Source organism: Engraulis encrasicolus, chromosome 8 (assembly GCF_034702125.1).
Source record: "Engraulis encrasicolus isolate BLACKSEA-1 chromosome 8, IST_EnEncr_1.0, whole genome shotgun sequence".
NCBI lineage: Eukaryota > Metazoa > Chordata > Actinopteri > Clupeiformes > Engraulidae > Engraulis > Engraulis encrasicolus.
In genome coordinates, this window is record NC_085864.1 from 38,638,430 (window position 1) to 38,660,029 (window position 21,600).

Below are 21,600 nucleotides of genomic sequence, written 5' to 3' on the forward strand. Positions count from 1 at the left end.
TTGGTCAGACCAAATCTCGAAAAGATTTGAAAGTCGATGATAAGGAGGCTACACAACAACCATCATCCATCCAGCACTGTTTGGTGTCATGTTAGTGCCATGGACCATAGTTGTAAATGTCTTTGCTGAGCATAGAATCTTTTATGCGGTTGAGTTTTCCATTGGGCAGTCTAGCTATGGTTGCCTGTCATCAGGGCCGCGTTATCCTATGGTGCAACCGGTGCTGTAGCACCGGGCCCCGCCACTAGAGGGGGCCCCGGACTGCGTGAGATTGGAAAATATGAAACGATATTTTGAGACGATCAATTGTACTTTTGACGCATTTCGCCATCCGTAGGCAAGCAGAGGCGCATATGTATATCTTGTCACCAGGCTAGACAGGCAGCTTGGGCCCCCCAAGAATGTAGCTGGCTGGGGAACAGTAGTGGTGATTTGTTACAAGTGTTCTTACTTTTTAATTTTCGCTTGGCCCCCCTACTGAGCCTAGAATCGCCTCTGCATGCACGCAGGAATCGGAGGTCTTCGGAACTTGTCATTTCAGTCAGATGCTTCTGGTTGTGTGCCAAAAGGGGAAAACGGTGGCCAATAATTTTTGAGTTTGATGATGGGCTACTGTCTAAAAAAAGATGAGGAAGTCGGCGTCAGCACTTGCTTCAGATTGTACGGATAAACTGCCCGGCATGGATTAACGCATTGAAGAGAAGGTTGGCAACGTTATCTATTTTTGTAATGTCAGTGTTATAATCGCTTTTTGTAATTGTTGCATAGCGATCATGGACTTGTGCAATCATGTAGGCCTAAGCTAAGCAAACAGAGCACAGCACACCAACCTAACTTTATCTTATTCTATAGGCTAGTTAAAACATGGGGAAATAAATCACGCACCCAACTGCATTCGCCAAACAAAAGTCTTGCATGGCGCGGCGAGGACCACTTGGTGTTTTTTAAAAAGTGTTCACAATAATGCTACGTAGCAAGTGCACCAACCAGCACTCAAAGTTTCGACAGTCTGACAACAACAGGGCAAGCAATCTAGCAAACACTAAAATGATATAGTCGCATTTTCCTAAAGCACTGTTATGGCCATTTCCCTGTATGTCGATGCTCTGTCAGGCCTATCTTTGCGTTCGGGTTTGTGTTCACTTAAAACATGCCTGTACCACTCGCGGACTGTTCAGTTAACAAGTGGCTCTTATCTGGTAGAAAAAAAACCTTGTGTGATACATCCACATCCACATCTAAACATTACGAGTTTGCACCGTAGTCTAGCCTACTGTAATGATTGCATAGGCTACTATTGCAGTGTAATGCGCCACCTAGATGAAAACCTCTGACTTTTTAATTGGTAGCCTATATGGTACATTTTGAGGGGATTTCGTGACAGCTTCGCTTTGGTTCGCTGCTAAGGGGATTCCCCTTCCTCGCGACAAGCGACAGCTGATCTTTCCTTTGAGACAGCCAGTCTTTCCATTGGAGGTTACATTAATTAACACGTGCTTCCCACGACGGTTTCGATTCGACAAATTGGTCGGCAGCAACGTAGCAAAATTAAGAGACTTTTGGTTGTGCTTCTGTTTGGTAGTTCTAGCTGAACCGACGTTTACTCTGCCAAACGATAGTGTATAGTATCTCCTCTATGTCCGCTGGCTATGCTTCCAATGGCTTGCGTTGCGACTGGTGAACTCAGCAGGGGGTTCAGCGCACCCTTTTTTGTGTTGGAGTAGAACGTGTAGCCTGCGTTGTTTCATGCGTTTTGAATATGGCTAATTATAATGTGGTGTAGGGGCCCCGGATTGCGTCTGCACCGGGCCTCGGCGAGGGTTAACGCGGCCCTGCCTGTCATAACCTGTGTTATGACATGCTTATGTCACTTTTATGTCCGCAGCTTGAAGCAAAGTGTTACCAAACGGTCTTTGGTATTAGTTTATGACTATATTTTAGACTGTTGTTACAACATTTATTTATTTATAGTAATGACTTTATGTATCAGGTATTTAAGCACAGCCAAGTTGTCTTGCAGTTCTTTTCTGGATTTCTTGGTTTGATTTTCAACCATCATGTCACAATAAATTTCTAATGCTAGAGTGTGGGTGAAGCATTTCTAATGGTCACAGTTTTTAACCAGTAACTCTTTGTATAATTTCTCCACTGATCAGAAACTTTTTATTTTTATTTTATTTTATCCCAAATCCTTGTTTGAAGTTTGCAGTTGTACACTGTAACTCAAGGCAAACAATGATCCACAGATTTCCCACTGACTAAATAATGTGGTTTGTCTTTGAACTATTTAATTAGCTGTGGGTCGTCCCATGTGTTTAAGTACAATGCATAGTGGTCTTAAGTTGTATTTATGAATTGCATTGAGATGAATAAAAATGTTGAAAATCCCTTGGCAACGTTTTCTATACTTTGTACTTTTGGTTGGTTAGGCATTTTGACACCGGAGCATGCATCAGTTTCACTCCAGCTTTATGCTGATGTCAATTTGACAAGAGACGTCGTCGGCACGAGTGGGCTACAAGTGCGCGCGTGTGTGCCAGGTTTAAAAAGGACTGAGAAGCATCAGGTGACCTAGTCTGTTAGATTATTTTACTTCACAAAATTATCTATTTTGGGCTTCCAAGTCATCACTTCCCCGATGGCTGTTTTGACTTCCTCTGAAACTGAAGCATTGTAACTGAAGTTATTTCTGTTTTCCTCGGAACTAGGCTACAACTCTCGATGTCCTTGCGCGCGAGAGGGTTACTCACTCACTTGATCACAAGACATCTTCATATGCGATTAGTAGCCAGGCCAGCGTCAAAATACGCTACCAACGCAAAATCTTGTTCGTAGAAGTTTCATTTTCTTGGCATAAACACAGGTTGAGAAATGTTGGACGTTTGGAAAATCCCTTTGAGGGCAACACCCCTTTGCATAAAATTTGTGTCAAGCGGAAGAGAGGTAGGCTACTTAAAGACAGAATTGTGTGACAGCGAGAAAATAGTGGTTGAATCATGCATTTACCAGTTTGCCTCCTTGGTGAGTAGGCTATAGAATTATTTATCATTATCGATAGGCCTATACTCTGACTATGCATATTACTCAAGTGTTTAATCCTGACAACCTGTGCGTTTTTCTTATAGTTTTCTCATTGTTCCAGAGTTGGGCCAATGCACACAGTAAGTTGCTAAATTTTCATCAGAGCTATACCAAAATTAGGCTTCTGTTCTTCTGAATAGACGGAGCTATGCATGAGAGCTTAAAAAAAAAAAAAAAAAGATTTCCAACCCGTCAGACACTAATTTTAATGTCATTATGTAGATCACAGGAAAGCGGTGGTGCAGGTGGCAGAAGGTCGACCTCATCTGCTGTCCGGCGGCTTTTTACGCCTGGTCTGCCACGTTCCACAGGACGCAGACCCAGACTCGCCCTGGATGTTCGAGTGGTTTTATAACGGCCGGTCTGTGTCACTGAGCACGACGTATACCTTTTGGGAAGCCCGTGTTCTCCAAAGTGGCAACTACACCTGTACAGGCAGCAGAGAGTCTGTGCTGGACCGCACAGGCATCCTGCGGACGCAGATTAGTGACCCTTTATGGGTGGAGATTGACGGTACGTTCATACTGTAGGGGCCTATTGCAAGTTGATGATAAATGATCTTGGGGTAGGCCTACCCAGATTGTAAAAGGTCACTGCGCATTGACCAGGTGTATTGATGTTTATGTTATTAAGTATTAATGATTTGAACTTTGTTGTCATTTGATGTCCAAGAAATATAGTGCCCAAGTATTGATCGTAATGCGAAGTTAAGGTCCCCAACTTGGTTTGGTTGAATATGATGATACATTTTTATTCCCATAGGTGGTTGGGTTATCCTGAAGGCCCCCAGCAAGCCTATGATCATGGAGGAATCGATGGACCTGACTTGCCACATTCGTGGGAACCGTTCACCTCAAGAAGTGGTCTTCTATTTGGACGGTAGAGAGGTTGGGAGGCAAGGTCGCAGCACTCTGACCGTGCACAACCTTACCTCAGAGGATGCAGGACAATATTCCTGCAAAGCCACATGGGAAGAGAAGGGATTTTACCACTCCTCCGTATCCACTGGTGTTCCAGTATCCATCCTTGGTAAGCATCAGCTATCCCTGTCTTGGTGTGTGTGTGCCTGCGTGCGTGTGTGTGCGCGCACACTTGTGAAGGAGCCAATAGTTTTGCAACATTCTGAAGAGTTATGTTTTTGAAAGCAATCATGTTCACATTTATTCACAACTTCCCATATTTGTACTTGTGGTCTATGTGGTATTTGCAGTATATTCTGGCCAATGAACTAATAGACAGAGATCAGAAAAGTGGTTGGGACAGATCATTTTCAGATGGGCCTTGTGTCAACACCGTTATTTTCATTACTAAAGTCAGTTGAACCAAATGCAGTTTTTTGTTTGTGCACCCACCCCACATTTGCCCACCTGTGTGGCTAGACCTATGCAGCATATTGACCAGTATCATCACCAGTCTCTTTGAAGTGTATCCAAGGCAAGTCAGTCTGGACATCCTAGTCTTCTCCGTTACTGTCCTCATTTGATCGGCACACACACCCCTCTCTCCTAATGCACACCATTTGATCACATGTGATGTAGGGACCATCACTATGTGTGTTCTGACTGTAACACCCACAAGCCTGGCTCTTTGGTGTAGTGGTCAGAGCCCCAGTTTAATACAACAGAAGGTCTAGGTTCGAGTCCCGACTGGGCAACTCTACTCCCCTTCGCTACAAATGGTATCAGAAGTGGAACAGCTAATATGAGGCCATCGGATGAGGCAGTCATGGGTAAGCGGTTAGAGTGTCAGACTTGTAGCTCAAAGGATGCCGGTTCGACTCCTGAGCTACCAGGTTGGTGGGGGGAGTAATTAACCAGTGCTCTACCCCATCCTCCTGCATGACTGAGGTACCCTGAGCATGGTACCGCCCCACTGCACTGCTCCCTTTCGGGCGCTATTGGTGAAGCATAAAAGCAATTTTGTTGTGTGCAGTGTTCACTCGTGTGCTGTGGATTGCTGTGTCACAATGACAATGGGAGTTGGAGTTTCCCAGTTGGGCTTTCACTTTCGCGTTCACCTTTCTTGTTCTGACTGTCACAACAAGCCTAGCTCTTTGGAGTAGTGGTCGGAGCCCCAGTTTGGTACGCCAGAAGGCAACTCTACGTCCCTTCATTACAACATGACAGGATGAAAGGACATAAATGCCTACTCCTGTCAGTGTGCTAGTATATACACTGAATCAAGCATCTGTGAACAAACTCTGACTTCACTGTGCTGGTCCATATTTGTGTTTGGTAACAGTTTATTTTAAGTTTCACATGTTGGTGACTAATACATGCCTAACTGTCTATATAAGTGACTTATAGACATGTGTTCAGCAAAATCAATCATTTAGGTGTATATTCACAAATTTCAGAGGCAATAAGGCCTTCATAATGACAATAATAATAATTATTATTATAATTATAATAAAATAATGACCCAGTAAACCTTTAACATGTCTTGTAAATCCCTTCTACAGACAATAAATAGGCATATATTAGTGGTTATCATGTAAACCAGGGGTGGGGAACCTATGTCTTGAGGGCCATTTGCGGCCCTTGAGACTGTTTTATCCGGCCCCGATATAGTTTTAATGTTATGCAGCTTCACATGAAATATGTGACATATTTTGCAAAGGAAAGTTAGAAAATACATTTGCAATACAATTCATTCATATTCAGGTGGCCTAGAGAAGGTGGGGTCTGTTTTTAAGTTGGCTACCTTCAATGTAGGCCTACAGTGCAGGGGGGAATCCTGGTTTGTGTTCATTATGCAGCCTTCGGAGGACTTTTACGGCCCTTGGATGAATTTGAAGTGGCCCCTCAAATGAAAAAGGTTCCCCACCCCTGATGTAAACCTTATTCTTATAACCCTATAACCCTATAAAGTGTCACCTTGTGTCTTTCTGTGGCTTTTCCACAGAAATCCTGGAGACACCACTGCTGCTGGCTGAGCTGCACCTGGTCCGGAGGAAAATGAATCTTCAGCTGACCTGCAGAACACAGCTCAACACTCGAGAGGAGACCTCCACTCCCATCCTCCACTACTTCATGAAGAACGGCCGCCTGCTGGGCCCGGCCTCGTCCCAAAACGCCTTCACCATCCGGGACGTGAGCAAGGGGGACAGTGCCAGGTACAGCTGTAGCGTGGCTGTGCCCGCACTGGGTGAGAGGAAGGGGAGCTACGAGGTGGAGGTAGCTGTGCCATGGAAACGCTAAACACAGGGGATGTGGCCCTACCATGGCCTAACGGTAGGGCACTCGTCTACTATGCGGCCGACCTGGGTTCGACTCCCGGTCTGGGTCCTTTGCCGGCCCTTTCCCGTCTCTCTCTCCCAACTCACTTCCTGTCACCATCTTCACTATACTGTCATAAATGAAGTCAAAAAGACCAAAAAATATCTTCATAAAAAAATAACACAGAGAATCAGCCAACTTAAGCCGTAACTGATTGGATTTATCCGTTTGTGTAAATCCAAGGCACCTTTCCTAGAGCTGCACAGGTTAAGAGTTTCCTCCGCATGACGCCATGTGTCGTTAGCATGTCACTACATTGGTTGATGGTCAGGATGTATCAACTAAGTGCTTGATCTCTGTATGTCTGAGAATGTGCATAATGATTGCAATCGTGGTCATACATTTTGCCTTTTTTTTCTTATGTTTTGTCACACATGCATGCATGACTTTGATTTATTTATTACTATTTTCAACACAACTACTCAGTCTCTCGGAAGACTAGCATGTGTGTAAAACAGAAGATGAGTTATAGACATCATTATTACCACTTATCAGTGTCCCATAGTAAGCTTATTATCACACTGCTGCCATACAGTATTTTTGTTTTGCACTGCGTGAAAATCAAAGGTGGAAACTGGACTATCATACTCACTGCTTTTTTTATTTAAAAAGTGAACAAAAATGAACACATTGTATATCCTTTACTGCTTTTGTAATAAAAGTTAAATTAATCAGGCTGTACATTTTTGCATTTGAGTGGAATGAAGTGGAGAGCTACCACTTCATTCTCTAGCATGTGGATTTTTTTCCACTTTCTTCATTAACTTAACAATGTGACCACTATACTACAAACAACATTATAGTCCGGACTCCGGAGGCATGAGACATCGCTATACACATTTTTTTTTGTACAGGATTTTCTGAAATAATTAGGACTTCAATGCAGATACAACATTGTCTCTTAACTCAGTGACATACAAAGTAGGAGGGGGGATATTCGAGCATAACGTAAAAAAAGGTGTCACATTTCTTTAATAAAAAAAAACATATTGTCTAACATGTCTGTGTTGGTGTACTAATGAAAGATTGCCGATTAAAACAAGAAAAAAAGAGTGAGAAAACGTGCAGCACAGATAAGTGTCTCATCAAGGTTTACGTAGATCAGGGATGGGCAATTTTTTTGGCCCACATTGAGTTTAGAATAGCCTATTGGTCGAAGGGCCAGATGTCGCAGGCAACTTGCCTGTTAATAATAAGTAATAGCTTACGCTGGCATAACTGTTTGGCCATTGAATTCCTGAAAATTGTACTGAAATGTATGTACAGTACACAGTACAGCAGTGTTTCCCAACCAGGGGTACGTGTACCACTAGGGGTACGTGAGCACAATGCAGGGGGTACGTGGAAAAATAACAATAATAATAAATATATAGCATAATCATATTAGGATAGAGAAAGAGATATAGAGCATGAGCGAGAGGGTACTCATAGGATGACAAAAACGCTTAGCGGGTACGCAAGACAAAAAAGGTTTGGAGGCACTGCAGTACAGTAACCTACTCTATAACCCACAAGAGTGTTGTGTGAGCCTCACTTCGTATTTAAACGCTGTCTGTCTTGTTAAGACTCTGTGAACCAGATAGAATGGATCAGCGGGCCGCATGTGGCCCCGGTCGTGAGTTGGCCCTCCTCTGACTTAGATGATATCATCAGGGCTGATAGTATTCAGGCTCCATGCCTGACTTCAGGCTTGACAGAGTTTGCAAAAATAAAAACATTGATAATAATTAGCCCTTAGATTATTCTTATCTCAAAGTGTTACAGGTTCAGGGTTTTCTTCTACTATCAGGCTTGAATAATGGTCATACACAGGCTATTAAATGTTTGAATAATGTGTCAAAATAGGCCTACGTTACGTCACTATGCAGTATCTTGTCGTCGGTGTTAGAGCAGGGGAAAAAGTTCAGGCTCAGGATTTTTTTTTTCACTATCACCCCTGTATCATTTAGAAGTTTTCCATGGTGTAACCTGAGGAGAGCCAGGAAGACCAAAATGTTATCACCAAATAAACCTTGTTGAAACCCGGAGTGTGTGACACTTTTCTCACTCTGTCCGTGTTAGTGTTGATGTCAGTGATGGGCGACCAGACTACACAGTAAAACATTGCAAGCCAGTTAAACTTTAAAAGTAAGTTGCCCTGCTGCCTTAAGTTTGTAAGTTAACTCAACTCGAGACTTATCTGAACTCAAGGCTTTCTCAAGTTAAGTGAACTTACAAGTGTAAGGCAGCAGGACAACTTACATTTTTACGTTTAACTGTCTGCAATGATTTACAGTGTACACTAGACAGTAAATGCAGCAGTGCTAATTCAACACTTAGAGCGGTCGCATTTAACATCCATAGTGTTGGTTCTGCTGTCCAAGTGTTGAATTAAACACTGCAACCAATGGGGTCTCCCCGCGCAGGTTCGAACCCTGCTAGCAGCGAATTAATTAAACACTGCAGGATTTACTGTGTATAAGCTACAGTCCAGTACCACATGTTTGCACCAACCATTCACCAAATCATCTGACTCTTAACTTGCACAACTCTTAAGCCAGATAAGGGGTTAATTCCTGAAATCCACTGTATTAATTGGATGGGTAGAACCAGGTGATGTGGTGGAATATGTGTCACTGCATTGCGGCGTCTCAGTTCATGCTTTCCATACCTAGCCTACTTGTGGCCTTCAGTGTGTGTGTGTGTGTTTGCATGTGTGCGTGCGTGTGTGTGTGTGTGTGTGTATGTGTGTGTGTGTGTGGGCTGGAAAAACTCTGAGGATGATAAAGATGGAATGCGCATGGGGTTATGGGGTGCTGCCAGGGTGGGTGAAGGTTAGGATGGCTAGGGCCAGACAGGGGGCCCTTTGAGGTGATAATGAATTAGTATGAGGCTTTACTCTAATAGTACACAGTAAATACCGGTAATGCAGTGTTAATTCACATATACCTCTTTTCCACTGCCGGTTTTCTGGTTGGCCTACAGCTCGAGACAGCATGACTTGTCCACCACTTTTACAATTGAGCTGTGTTGTGCCCAATGGAAAAGCAAAAAGTGGTGACCGAGTCGTGCTGTGTCGAGCTGTAGGCCTACCAAGAAACAGGCAGAAAAACGGCAGTGGAAAAGAGGCATTAGAGAGTACTCTGAGACCAAGTACTCTAGAAGATGTTAAATTGACTCTCGAAGTGCATTAGCACTGTATTTTTTACTGTGTGTAGCCTTGCTAAGTTTGCAATTTTTCATGGTGCGCAAGATGTCTTGCAGCACGGCTTGGGTAAGGGGTACAGCAGTGAGGGGGGGATTCAGTTCAGTTCAGTGCTATTGGAGTCCTCAGCAGCAGCAGTAGCAGCAGCAGGTAGACAGCTAGGTGGCGCTATAGTCCTCAGGTGGGGGTGTCCGGGAAGAGCAGGAAGCCGGTGAAGGTGCTGTCGTCCTCGCTGCTGGAGTAGGCCCCGTTCCAGTCCCTCATGGTCTCCACCCACACCTGGTCGCCCTGCGCCAGCCGCAGCAGGATCATCTGGGACGCCTGGTCGATGTCCTGGCCGTACAGCGTGTCCCTGGAGCGCAGGCGCCGCGCCCCGTTCACCACCAGCGAGGCCCGCAGCGGCCGGTTGCGCACGGTCAGGTGGTAGGCGAACACGTACACGCCGGGGTGGGTGCAGTTGAACTTGCTCTGCGCCAGGTCGTAGTGGTTCTCGCCGTTGTAGAAGACCTTGTCGAAGCGGATGGGGAAGCCCGACGGCGGGAAGGACTTGCTGGGGAAGAGGCCCACGCTGAAGCCCGAGCGCGGACGCTCCTCCACCTGGCCGTTGGCGCCCTTCATGCCGCGCGGGCCGCGGTCGCCACGCTTCCCCTGCATGCCGCGGTCCCCCTTCATCCCCCGGAGTCCGCGCATCCCCACCGTCCCCGGCGGCCCCTGCGGCCCGACATCCCCCGGCGGACCGGGCTTGCCAAGCTCGCCACGCTCGCCTGGTAGGCCCGGAGCGCCGTGCATGCCGTTCAGGCCCGGGGTGCCGGACTCTCCTCTGACGCCCTGGGCCCCCTGGTCGCCCTTGTCACCCTTGGCGGGCCTCTCCATCATGGCCCCGCAGTCGCTGTTGTCTCCCTTGATGCCTTTCTCTCCCGGTAGGCCAGGCGGCCCGGCCTTGCCTGTGTCTCCGGGTTCTCCTTTGGTGCCGTTCTCACCGGGGGTTCCCCGCTCGCCGCTGTCTCCCCTGAGGCCCATGGCGCCGGCTTCCCCCTTTTCACCTTTTGGGCCGAGGTCACCTGTGAAAGACCAAAGAGTCACTGACTAACCAAATTCAAGCTCTGCTGCTCTTTTGCTTTACCATGTCTTTGACCTATGACCTATTGGCTCCTTAGTTGCAACTATTAAAACGTTAAGGATTTCAATGATTTTCTATGCTATCGTTCAGAAAGCAAAGGCACTACCAGTTGTGTGACATTAACATGCACAAACATTCAAATGAATTTGACTGGTCTGGCAACTTTTTTCATCTCATTAATTAGGTATTATTCCTTCTCTAACCAGTGTTCGAATTATCCACCGGGCTTCGGGGGCGTCGGACTTTTTCATTGTACACGTTCAAAAATACGAAGTAACAAGACATTTTAACACCTGATTTTAACAATACCTCAATTTTTTCAGTACCCCCCAAAAGTTTAATTTCGTCCCATTTGGGGGGTATCAAATCCCAATCGGGGGGGTCAAACCCCCCCGGTACCCCCGTAATTCGAACACTGACTCTAACCCGCTGTGGTTTTGCATAGAGATACATTTGTTTTTAAAATTTGACTTCATTTTAACTATTTTTGCTTGCACCTTTCCATATCCGGTTCAAGCATTCTAAATTGGCTAGGTTCACATTGCTTTACAGTCTTAGGTTTATCTCACCAATATTGACAACATTTTAATAGTGCAAGGGGTCAATACCCTCTCCTCTTGACCTCTTGACCTTTGGTGACCCGATGAGCAAAAGTGGCTTCACACCAAATCAAATCATTTACTAAATAAATGGCTTTTTGAAATACTCCCTGGCCTAGGCACTAGAGTAGAGTAGAGATATGTTATGGATTTTGTCTTTGAAGTGACAAGCTGGATGTTGGTTGAGCATTGCACACATTTAATAACTATTTATAAGTTGCATATACCCAACTAGCATTTCGATGTTTACATCATCATCTTCAGAGTCCATTGTCTTTTATGCCATTTGAAGCATATGAAGCTGTGTTCTCCTCTGAGGTCTCCTCTGAGGTGGCCTACCTCTATCCCCTGGTTTCCCGTGTACTCCAGGAGTTCCTGCTGCCCCACTGCTTCCTGGGTCACCCTTGGCGCCTGCCCAGTTGAGCACCAAATGCAAGACATAACTGATCAAGTCAGCTCACACACAGTTTGCAATGTTTACTCTCTTCAATTAATGGGACGCTATGAAACATTTAAGTCAGTCAATAAGATGCATATTATTTATCACTGCATAATTGACCTGAACTATTACAGGGTTTATGAATATTTTCTGGATAGCCCATGTATGTAGCGGAATATCAGTCTTGTAAGTTTAGTTGGCTTGTGCCTCGTTGGTATTTAGGCAGTGAGAGCTCATAAGGTGCCTCACATTAGAATCAACCAAAACTTGAAAGGTATTGCTTTAATCATCTATTGGCATACCTCTTTCTCCTCTGACTCCTATTGGTCCAGCCAAACCTGGGGGGCCAGCCAATCCTCTTAAGCCTTGTTCACCCTTTTCACCTGGGGGACCTGTAATACACCATTCATCCATTCATAGAAAGTGGGGTGAAGAGATGAGAAATAGTGATGACAGATCACTTGGTCATTTGTCTTGGGCTGCTATGCGACACTCAGATTAGGCACATGTGACACTGAGGACACTTTATAATTGTGTGTTTGTGTGAGTGTGTGTGTGTGTGTGTGTGTGTGTTAGAGAGAGAGAGAGGGCTGTATGTATGTAAGAGTGAGCTATACATCGTAAGGATGTGTGTAATGTCTAGTGTGTCTGTATTTATGTATGTATGTATGCTACTGGACACCTTAATTTCAACCTTAAATCCATAAATGATGTTCTACTCTACTCTAGATGTGTCAAAACCTGATGCGTCAGAAACTAAAACCCTGACACAATTTACTTCCAACACTTGTAACACCTCCCTCCAACACTCGCAGAGCAACTGGCCAACCAATCTTGAGTACTCATTAGAATCAGCGGATTCAGAGATGGTTGGATGGAATTTCTGGCAGGGATATCACTTTTTGAACCCAGTATTGAGACGTCACGTCTGGATGAGAGAAAGATATTGCAAAAAACAATACGAAAATGACATTGAATGTTAAGATATTCCACAGTGGATTTCCCTTGCCTGGCAGTCCCCGGTCCCCCTTCATCCCGCGAGGTCCTTTCTCCGGAGGGCAGCATTCACAAAAATTGAAGTAGCACTCATTATAATCCAATGTGTAATTCTCCAGTCCACCACCAGTGGCCGCTGTTCCTCCAAGGGCATAGTCCGCGGCCACCTCGCTGGGGACAGTGGTGGTTTCTGTGGTGGTGTGCTGTGCTACTGCTGCAGGTTGCTCTATTGGGTGGACGATTTTTGTGGGGATGTTGTGCCACCCCATGGTTGTCTTTGGAAGCTCTCGTACGGGCTTCTTGGTGTATGAGTATTTGGGTCGCGGCGTAGTTTTAGCTGAAGTCAGAGCCACCATGAGAATCAACGCCATCACTGTCACAGGGGCCAGTTGCAGAGGGGGCATTTTTACCATGCTGTGCGTGAACAAGGATTAAAATGAGTTAATGGTTTAATAAAGTTTATAGTACTATTGAAGTCATTTCAGTTATATTAGCTGAAATAGGTCAATTGACACAAATACCCAACTATATAATGACAAAAGTCTCGTCTATGCATGAAAACATTTGAATGGTCAGTACAACCATTTAGTGCACATAAGCTCACAGTGTAAATTCCTGTCCAAAACGGTTCAACTACTATCCAGCATGTACAGAATGAATAAACACCGCTCTGGAATTCTAAATAGGCCTATATCATCCTAAATATGTCTCTGAACAACAAGCATGTAGCATAACACAGTTTGTATGCATTTACACTTTAAAATCCTTTATAAACTACATGTAAGCAGAAAATGAGGGCACAAGAAAGCAATGCTATTTATTCAAAGACATGAAAAGACTTTTCTAAAACAGAACTGAACATTTCCACCCTTGCAATAGTACTACAAAGAACAAATGACGCAGCCTATCATTATACAGAAATGTAAATTCATATAGGTACATGCACCCGTTCCTCCAGACCACTGCAAGCAGGTGCATTGCAGCGCACATCAAACTCAATACCATCATCAAAATACTCGACAATAGAAAGCGAAACTCTTACCGTCGTTGAAGAAACTCTCAATCGTGTAATCACTTATTCAAAATAAATCATTCCACCAACACGACTTTTGGAGAGGACAAGGGCTCCAGATCCCTTTGATATGGTTTTAATGCTTCAGCAATCAACCTGCTCTACCAATAAGAGCCAGGGGAAGGTGTGTGTGTATGTGTGTGTGTGTGCGTGTGTGTGCGGGCAGAGGCTAAGGGTAAAGGGGGTTCTGTGAAACCTGAGGACCCAGCGACTAATCTTCTCGGGCGGGGTGTGTGTGTGTGTGTGTGTGTGTGTGTGTGTGTGTGTGTGTGTGTGTGTGTGTGTGTGTGTGTGTGTGTTTAGGTGTGTGTAGGTGTGTGTGTGTGTGTGTGCGGATGTGTGTAGGAGACGGGGGGTGTAGGTGTGTGTGTGTGTGTGTGTGTGTGTGTGTGTGTGTGTGTGTGTGTGTGTGTGTGTGTGTGTGTGTGTGTGTGTGTGTGGAGGTGTGTGTTGGAGACGGGGGGTGGGGAGGTGGGAAGGTGGGCATGCCGAACCCCCCCACCTGGTGTAGCCACCCCCCTCTCTCCTCAGCTCACTGTGGCTCTCTTGTGTGTACTGCTTTTGTGACACGGGATACAGAAACCTCATGAGTCACTTCATCCAAAACGTAGCAAAAAAGAAAGAAGGAGTAGAAAGAGAGGGGGATGGAAGGTGGAAGTCGAGAGAGAGAGAGAGAGACAGAGAGAGAGAGAGAGAGAGAGAGAGAGAGAGAGAGAGAGAGAGAGAGAGAGAGAGAGAGAGTGGATGAATGAGAGAAGGAGGGAGAGAGGAGAGTCTGGCAAGTGGACCAAAGGGCGATGTGGACCAGGCCACCCGATAGGGGAAGAATTCCTCCAGCATCCATCCATCCATCCATCAATCCATCCATCCATCCACCCCGGCCCAGCAGATGGAGGAGAGCCAGCCTCACTAGGGGCCCTGCTGTGGGCCCTACTGTGGGCCCTACTGTACCGAGAGCAGGCCACTACGGATGCACCCACCACCAGTGTGGAACAGGACGACCAGAGAGAGTAGAGAGAGAGAGGTTCCATTGGCCCATTGTTTCCGGGTTCTATTATTGCAAGGGGGAGGGGGGAAATCCCCCTTTAGGCAGACCTAAGGATTGTTCTATTCATTCTAGGAGCATTGTGACACGCCCCTTTAGGCAGACCGGAACCTGGTCACTTTAGGTGCGCATAGAAACCTATTATGTTGGCATATCTCTATATACTTAAAGAATCTCTGGTACGACCTCCAGGAAGAGTTCCACAGATCCCAGAAAAGAAGCATTCTTCTTTCGTTATCCCCTCCGAAATCTTTAATTATACTTCTACAAAACTTCCAGCACTTCCCCTGTACTGAGTCTGTAACTTTCTCTATGCAGACACCACTAACTGTCTCATGTCAAGGATTATGTTTCGTCTTTGTAATGAAGAGTGGGACACCAGTGAGCATTGTTGGGTGCCTGAGTGGAGGCAAATTTGGTACTGCAATGTCTGAAGATCAGACTTACATCTGTTAACTAAAACCTGTTAATTGAAATTGATTTGATAAATGCATCAGGATAGTGCAATGTAGTGTAATAAAAAGCTTGTGCATTACAAGGTGGTACTGATTCCTGTGCTGACTACTGGAGCCCATGCTGTTCTCTGGTTGTCTTGTGACATTTATCATGTAAAGTATCATGGATGCTGCCGTTTAATCGCTCAGCATGTCTGTGAATGGAAGAGTGTAAAAAACAACTCATTTTGACTCGGGTAATATCTATCATCTTGAGAACCAGTAATCATTTTGGAATAGAGATGATTGGATATCTCAAAATAGAATACAGCCTATTCATTTTGAAGCCAGGAGAATAACTCTTTGCAAAGAAAGTGTGCACTTAGACAGCCATTCAAGATTTTTAAGAAGTCTGAAGTGCACTAGCCCCAAAAAAACACATTTCCATCAAAGAAAGTCAATACTACTTGTACTGAATTTGAGCTTGGCTGGATTAATTGCGCTTCTGCCAAAACAAAACATCCAAACATCCACTGCTTCCCCTGCCTTGTTGCTGTCTGTTGGCCCAGACTCTCTGCGGAGGGAGTTTCAGGGCTATGCAGACTCAGATTTACCGTACAACCATAAACTGACCTTATGTCCGTGAAGCCCCTTGTCATTCCGATCACGGCTGACAAGAGCAATCACCAACCCTTCTTCGGTAATCGCCTCAGACATGAAACGAAAGGATCGGTCCAATCTCCTTGGGAGGCCTTCCAAGAAAGCTTTTGCTACCACCCCCACCCCCCCCTCAAAACATTGACAATCTCGCTCGAATTTGACGCAGCCTGAACCTGATCTGTTGTCAAAGGGAAGGGAAGCGGCTTATCTGTCTGGGGGGCTCATTTTAGGACAGCTACAGACGAAAGTGAAAGAGCTTGGAGGTGGATAGGGGATACGCACCACCATTAAATCCCTACATGGTATAGATTAGGCTTTGTGTGTGAGCGCAAGTAAACAGTGTCTGGAAAGCAGTCGACCCACTACTCCAGACTGCGCTTTATAGTAGACTAGACTGGCCACGGGGGGAAGAAACAAAGAAGGTGTCTGTCGGTGTGTGTGAGAGAGTGAAGTCGTGTTGGAGGACTGAAGGAGCATGTGCTGAAGTTGTTTAAGCCAGAAAACATGTAAGATACCACTTTCTATGCAAAGTAAGACTGACTAGGCCTACTTTAAAAAAAAAATGTGGCCTTTATTATTACAGGACAGTATGAGAGTAGAAAGGAAATAATTGGGAGAGAGATGTGGCAGGACTGGGAATTGACCCCGGCCGGATTCGAACAATGGTTCCCGTGGGCATGCAACAGGGATGGAAATAAGCACCCGTCCACCTGCCAATGACGGGTGAATTTGGCCTTTGGCAGGTGAAATATGTCATCCCACCAGTCACCTTGACGGGTGAATTTTTTCTACCGGCGCCCGGGTTAATGCTGAATTATTCGCAGCATCCAACATCAAAGGTTTAAGCAAATTGGTAATGTAAAGAGTTATTGGCATCACAATAACTGAATTTATGACCTCTGAAACAAAAGCTTGGAGGTGGATTGGGGATACGCACCACCATTAAATCCCTACATGGTATAGATTAGGCTTTGTGCGTGAGCGCAGGTAAACAGTGTCTGGAAAGCAGTCGACCCACTACTCCAGACTGCGCTTTATTGTAGACTGGCCACAGGGGGAAGAAACAAAGACGGTATCTGTCGGTGTGTGAGAGAGTGAAGGAGTGTTGGAGGATGTGCTGAATTTGTTTCAGCCAGAAAACACATAATATACCACATCCTTTGCAAAGTTAGACTGACTGCTATTTTACATGTACTGTACATGTAGCTGATGTTATCATCTGTTATCCAGATCGACCATAAGTACATATGTGAACAAGGTACTGATATCGAACATAAGTGCTGGACGAGTTGGGAAGGGTGTCTGTCCCCGTTTAACACTAAGTGCCCTTTTTTAACAGTCTGGCCTAAAGTGAGTGGCACCAGATACATAAAATGCCAAGCAGGGGCTTGAACAACAGAGTGGCCATTGACTGGGGGCAAGATCTACAAAAGGCAGCATGGATGGAGTGGAGTGGTGGACTCCCCAGACCTCCCTTATCTCTCTCCGTGCGGTGCCTTTTTCTCCCGGTGCTTTTGCTTTTCTCCACCTATGCCCAGTGGCTCAACACCTGATCAGCCCAAGGGGATGGGGCCGCAAGGAGGCTTCCCAGGCCTAGACTAGACTCCACTCACTCACAGTCGAAGACGCTCGCCACTCTGTGTCTGGGTGTATGTGTGTGAGTGACGAGCGTCTTCGACTGTGTGTGTGTGTGTGTGTGTGTGTGTGTGTGTGTGTGTGTGTGTGTGTGTGTGTGTGTGTGTGTGTGTGTGTGTGTGTGTGTGTGTGTGTGTGTGTGTGTGTGTGTGTGTGTGTGTGTGTGTGTGTGTGTGATCACTTGTAATTTGGGCACATATGAGGCACAAATGTTCCTCACTAAGATGAGGGGGGAAATGGTGGTTCATAAGGACTAATTTGTTGTAGATGGCAAAAAGTGCAAACATACTGCTTTATTCACTAGGTGGGAGTAGGGATGGGTTTGGTCTGGCCACAGTATAACATTTAGGTATATTTATCATAATGGATGTGTGGCAGAGGGGAGGGGGTGTTCAATGGTGTGTGTGACTGAGCAAGAAGAAAGACAGGGGCACTTCAGGGGTTAATTGCCTTGCCTTTGTAACCTCCAACCCCACTTCACCCCTCACGCACACAGACAGACACAGTCATACCCCCCAGGATTCAAAAGTCACAGTCAGGCCATTCAGCATCCCAGGCGCCACCATGCACCATCATGCACCCCTCCATCACGCTGCCCAATTGCCTCAGAGGCCCCCCACCTCCCACTAACCTGGCTGACACCTGACCCCCCCCCCCCCCCCCTCCTCCTCTCATGCAAGCCTGCAACCACATGCACATAGACAGGTACTCATACCTTCTGTCTCTGTCTCTGTCTCTCTGTCGCTCTCTCTCTCTCACTCTATCTCTCTCTCAGAAACGCACACACACACAGGCACACACGCGCACGCACACACACAGGGCCAGCCCCAGTCTGACCTTGGAGGACCTCTCAGGTAAGAGATAGGGTGAATGAATGGGAAGCCATGCATCTCGCCCTGCTGGCCTGAGCCCACCGTAACGCTGCCCTGCCCCGGCCAAAGGCGTGCAGCGGAGCGCGGACTAGGAGGGGGCAGAGAGGGGGGGGGGGGCAGAGAGATGAGGGAGCAGTCTGGGAATATAGAGGCTCTTTGATGGAGCGATATGAAATTACGGATAAGCCCAATGAAGTGTCTGTGAGGGGGAAATGCGAATGAGAAACATTCTGTGTGTTTTGCTGTGTTTGTTGTGTGGAAATGGTACATTGTCAATTCAATTCAGTTCTTTATTCCGGACCCAGGATGATCCAGATGACAGTAGTTTAGTTTAGTTTATTTATATCCCCGAAACGCGGAGCTTCGGGGATGTAATTGTTTTGCGTGCTCCATCGCGTCCGCCGCGTCCGCCGTGTCCGCCGCGTCCGGCGGACCGTAAGGTCTTTCGTGTTAACGCGATAACTTTTGAACGGATGTTTGGATTTGTCCCAGATTTTTTGGGTGAATGCTCTAGGGCAGGTTCATGAACTGATTCGAGTTTGGAGGTCAACACTTTCAAAATGGCTGAATTCAAGATGGCCGAATTTTTGTTTGGCCCATAACTTCTGACTGGGTGGATGGATTTCTCCCAGATTTGGTGTGTTAATGCTCTAGGGTAGGTTCATGAACTTATTCGAGTTTGGAGGCCAACACTTTCAAGATGGCTGAATTCAAGATGGCCGGATTTTTGTTTGGGTCATAACTTCTGACCAGTCGGATGGATTTGTCCCAGATTTGGTGTGTTAATGCTCTAGGGTAGGTTCATGAACTGATTTGAGTTTGGAGGTCAACAGTTTCAAAATGGCGGAAATTTTATTTGGCCCATAACTTCTGACTGGGTGGATTGATTTGCCCGGTACTACCTTATTTTAACAGTTCACCATTTCAGTGAATCTACCATATTAGGTACAGTGTAACAATATTTAATACCATATAATACTAGAGTAATACCAGTGTAACAATATGCAATACCAGGTACAGTGTAATAACCAGTGTACAATATTTAATACCATGTAATACTAGTGTAATACCAGTGTAACAATGTAATACCACTTACACAAAAATACATGATGTAGTACAAAATTGGTACATGGTGTTACACTGGTATTACATGGTATTAAATATTGTTACAATGGTTATTACACTGTACCTAATGTGGTATATTCACTGTAATAGTGAACCATTAAAACAGTGTTACCATTTGCCCCATTTTTTGCTTCATTTTCACAATAGTCATTTGGTTTTAAGCCTATGCACGTCATTGATTTATGTATAGATATTAAATATATTTCTTTAATATTTTGTATCATATACGTTTATGAAAAGGTGGACGGGAGTGGTAGGAATGATGGGGGACTGGAAGCGTTGCGTTTCGGGGATATACCTTAAGCAGTCGAAGGCGACTGCACAGGCAGTCTAGTTATTTGGTGTCTTTAATCTGGGACCATGTGCAAATTAATCACATAGTAAAAAGATGACCTGCAGCAGATTATAGCCTAATTTCCATCTGCAGTCTTGACTGACTGAAAACCTTCTATGCAAGTGGTATATGAAAACGCGGATGCAGGTTTATCTGCTTGCGTGTTAACCAAGTGCTGTAGAAGCATTAGAAACATATAAGATAATTCTGTTTCTATTTGTGTCTATGTGTGAAAGTGTGCATGGATGCATGTTAAGAGACAAAAAGGAAAAGTCCCTCTCTTTCCCTGACTTTCTTTTTCTGTCGTCATCTCCCTTTCTGGGGTGTGGTGGATGGGTGTACATATGCAATGCATCCATTCAGCTCCTTTCTTAATGTCAACCTTCTGTATATAAATACGTCTACGAACTGTATACACTCACGGTCTTGGGGGTGGGGGCACCACTTGTCACCTGAGTCTGTCTGCATCCACTTTCATGTACTGTAGGTGCTCTCTCTCTCTCTCTCTCTCTCTCTCTCTCTCTCTCTCTCTCTCTCTCTCTCTCTCTCTCTCTCTCTCTCTCTCTCTCTCTCTCTCTCACTATCTCTATCTCTGGCTCTTTACCTTTCTGTAGGTGTAGCTTTCTGTCTGTCTGTCTGTCTGTCTGTCTGTCTGTCTGTCTGTCTGTCTGTCTGTCTGTCTGTCTGTCTGTCTCTCTCTCTCTCTCTCTCTCTCTCTCTCTCTCTCTCTCTCTCTCTCTCTCTCTCTCTCTCTCTCTCTCTCTCTCGACAGCTCTTTACCTTCCTGTAGGAGTAGGAGTAGGTGTAGGTGGAGTGCAGTGGGGGGTGCTCAGGTGGTCCAGTCCCCTAATGGAGTTCTCGGTGACCCTGTGGAAGAATAGGCTGCCTGTGAAAGCCCTGAGACCCTCTTTTCCACTGTGCCACCTCCACCTCTTTCACTGCCTACCTCTGCTTTTCACCCGCTCCACTCTTTCACTCTTTCACCGCTTTATTCTCTCTACAACATTTGAAGACTGGTGGCTCGTCTGGGCCTCTTTTTTTTCCAAAGGCATTATTCTACATTTAAGGCTGACTGTGTGTGTGTGCGTGTGTGCGTGCTTGCATGTGTGTGTGTGTGTGTGTGTGTGTGTGTGTGTGTGTGTGTGTGTGTGTGTGTGTGTGTGTGTGTGTGTGTGTGTGTGTGTGTGTGTGCGTGTGCGTGTGCGTGTGTGCGTGTGTGTGTGCGTGTGTGTGTGTGTGTGTGCGTGTGTGTGTGTATGTGCATGTGCGTGTGTGTGTGTGCGGGTGTGCGTGTGTGTCCATGCCCCATTAAAGCATTTTCCCATGAGGCAATTCTGAACTACTGAACTGAATCGTGAATGCTCTTTTAAATGGAAATGGAGGATTTCCTCAGAATAAAAATCTTATTACAGTATTTCTCAATTGGTTTTGTACATTTCTCAAATCTCTCTTGCAATTTGCAAAACATAAAATTCATTCTCACAACAGATTTAACAAATGGCAAAAGACTGTGGATGACCCGCAAAACCGAGTCTCTTGCTCAAAACCCTTGGTTTGTCTTTCAAAACCAAGTTTTTGTGTCAGTGAACGTGTCAGTGCAGGCAGAATGGTTAGTTATTGTGTCATAGTGTATGGACAAGCTAGTCAAATTGATTTGTCCTGTGGGCCTCGAGCTTGTAATAAAGTTTATATGTAAAAAAGTTTATATACTTAAACTATGACCTAG

At 45.5% G+C, this 21,600-nt stretch overlaps 2 protein-coding genes across 2 annotated transcripts; one reads left to right on the plus strand and one right to left on the minus strand.

Annotated features, from left to right (window-relative positions):
- The first annotated feature begins 2,815 nt into the window (after positions 1 to 2,815).
- Positions 2,816 to 7,364, plus strand: LOC134453675 (high affinity immunoglobulin gamma Fc receptor I-like). The gene is made up of 5 exons (XM_063204465.1): positions 2,816 to 3,021; positions 3,126 to 3,161; positions 3,304 to 3,594; positions 3,844 to 4,110; positions 5,986 to 7,364. Exons 1-5 carry the CDS (start codon positions 2,997 to 2,999, stop codon positions 6,279 to 6,281), a joined length of 915 nt encoding a protein of 304 aa, XP_063060535.1. The 5' UTR covers positions 2,816 to 2,996; the 3' UTR covers positions 6,282 to 7,364.
- Positions 7,365 to 9,720: 2,356 nt separating this feature from the next.
- Positions 9,721 to 13,101, minus strand: otol1b (otolin 1b). The gene is made up of 4 exons (XM_063204605.1): positions 12,711 to 13,101; positions 12,004 to 12,093; positions 11,602 to 11,673; positions 9,721 to 10,604 (listed from the first exon to the last, which is right to left on the minus strand). The coding sequence occupies exons 1-4, from the start codon at positions 13,099 to 13,101 to the stop codon at positions 9,721 to 9,723; spliced, it is 1,437 nt and encodes a 478-aa protein (XP_063060675.1).
- Positions 13,102 to 21,600: the final 8,499 nt, after the last annotated feature.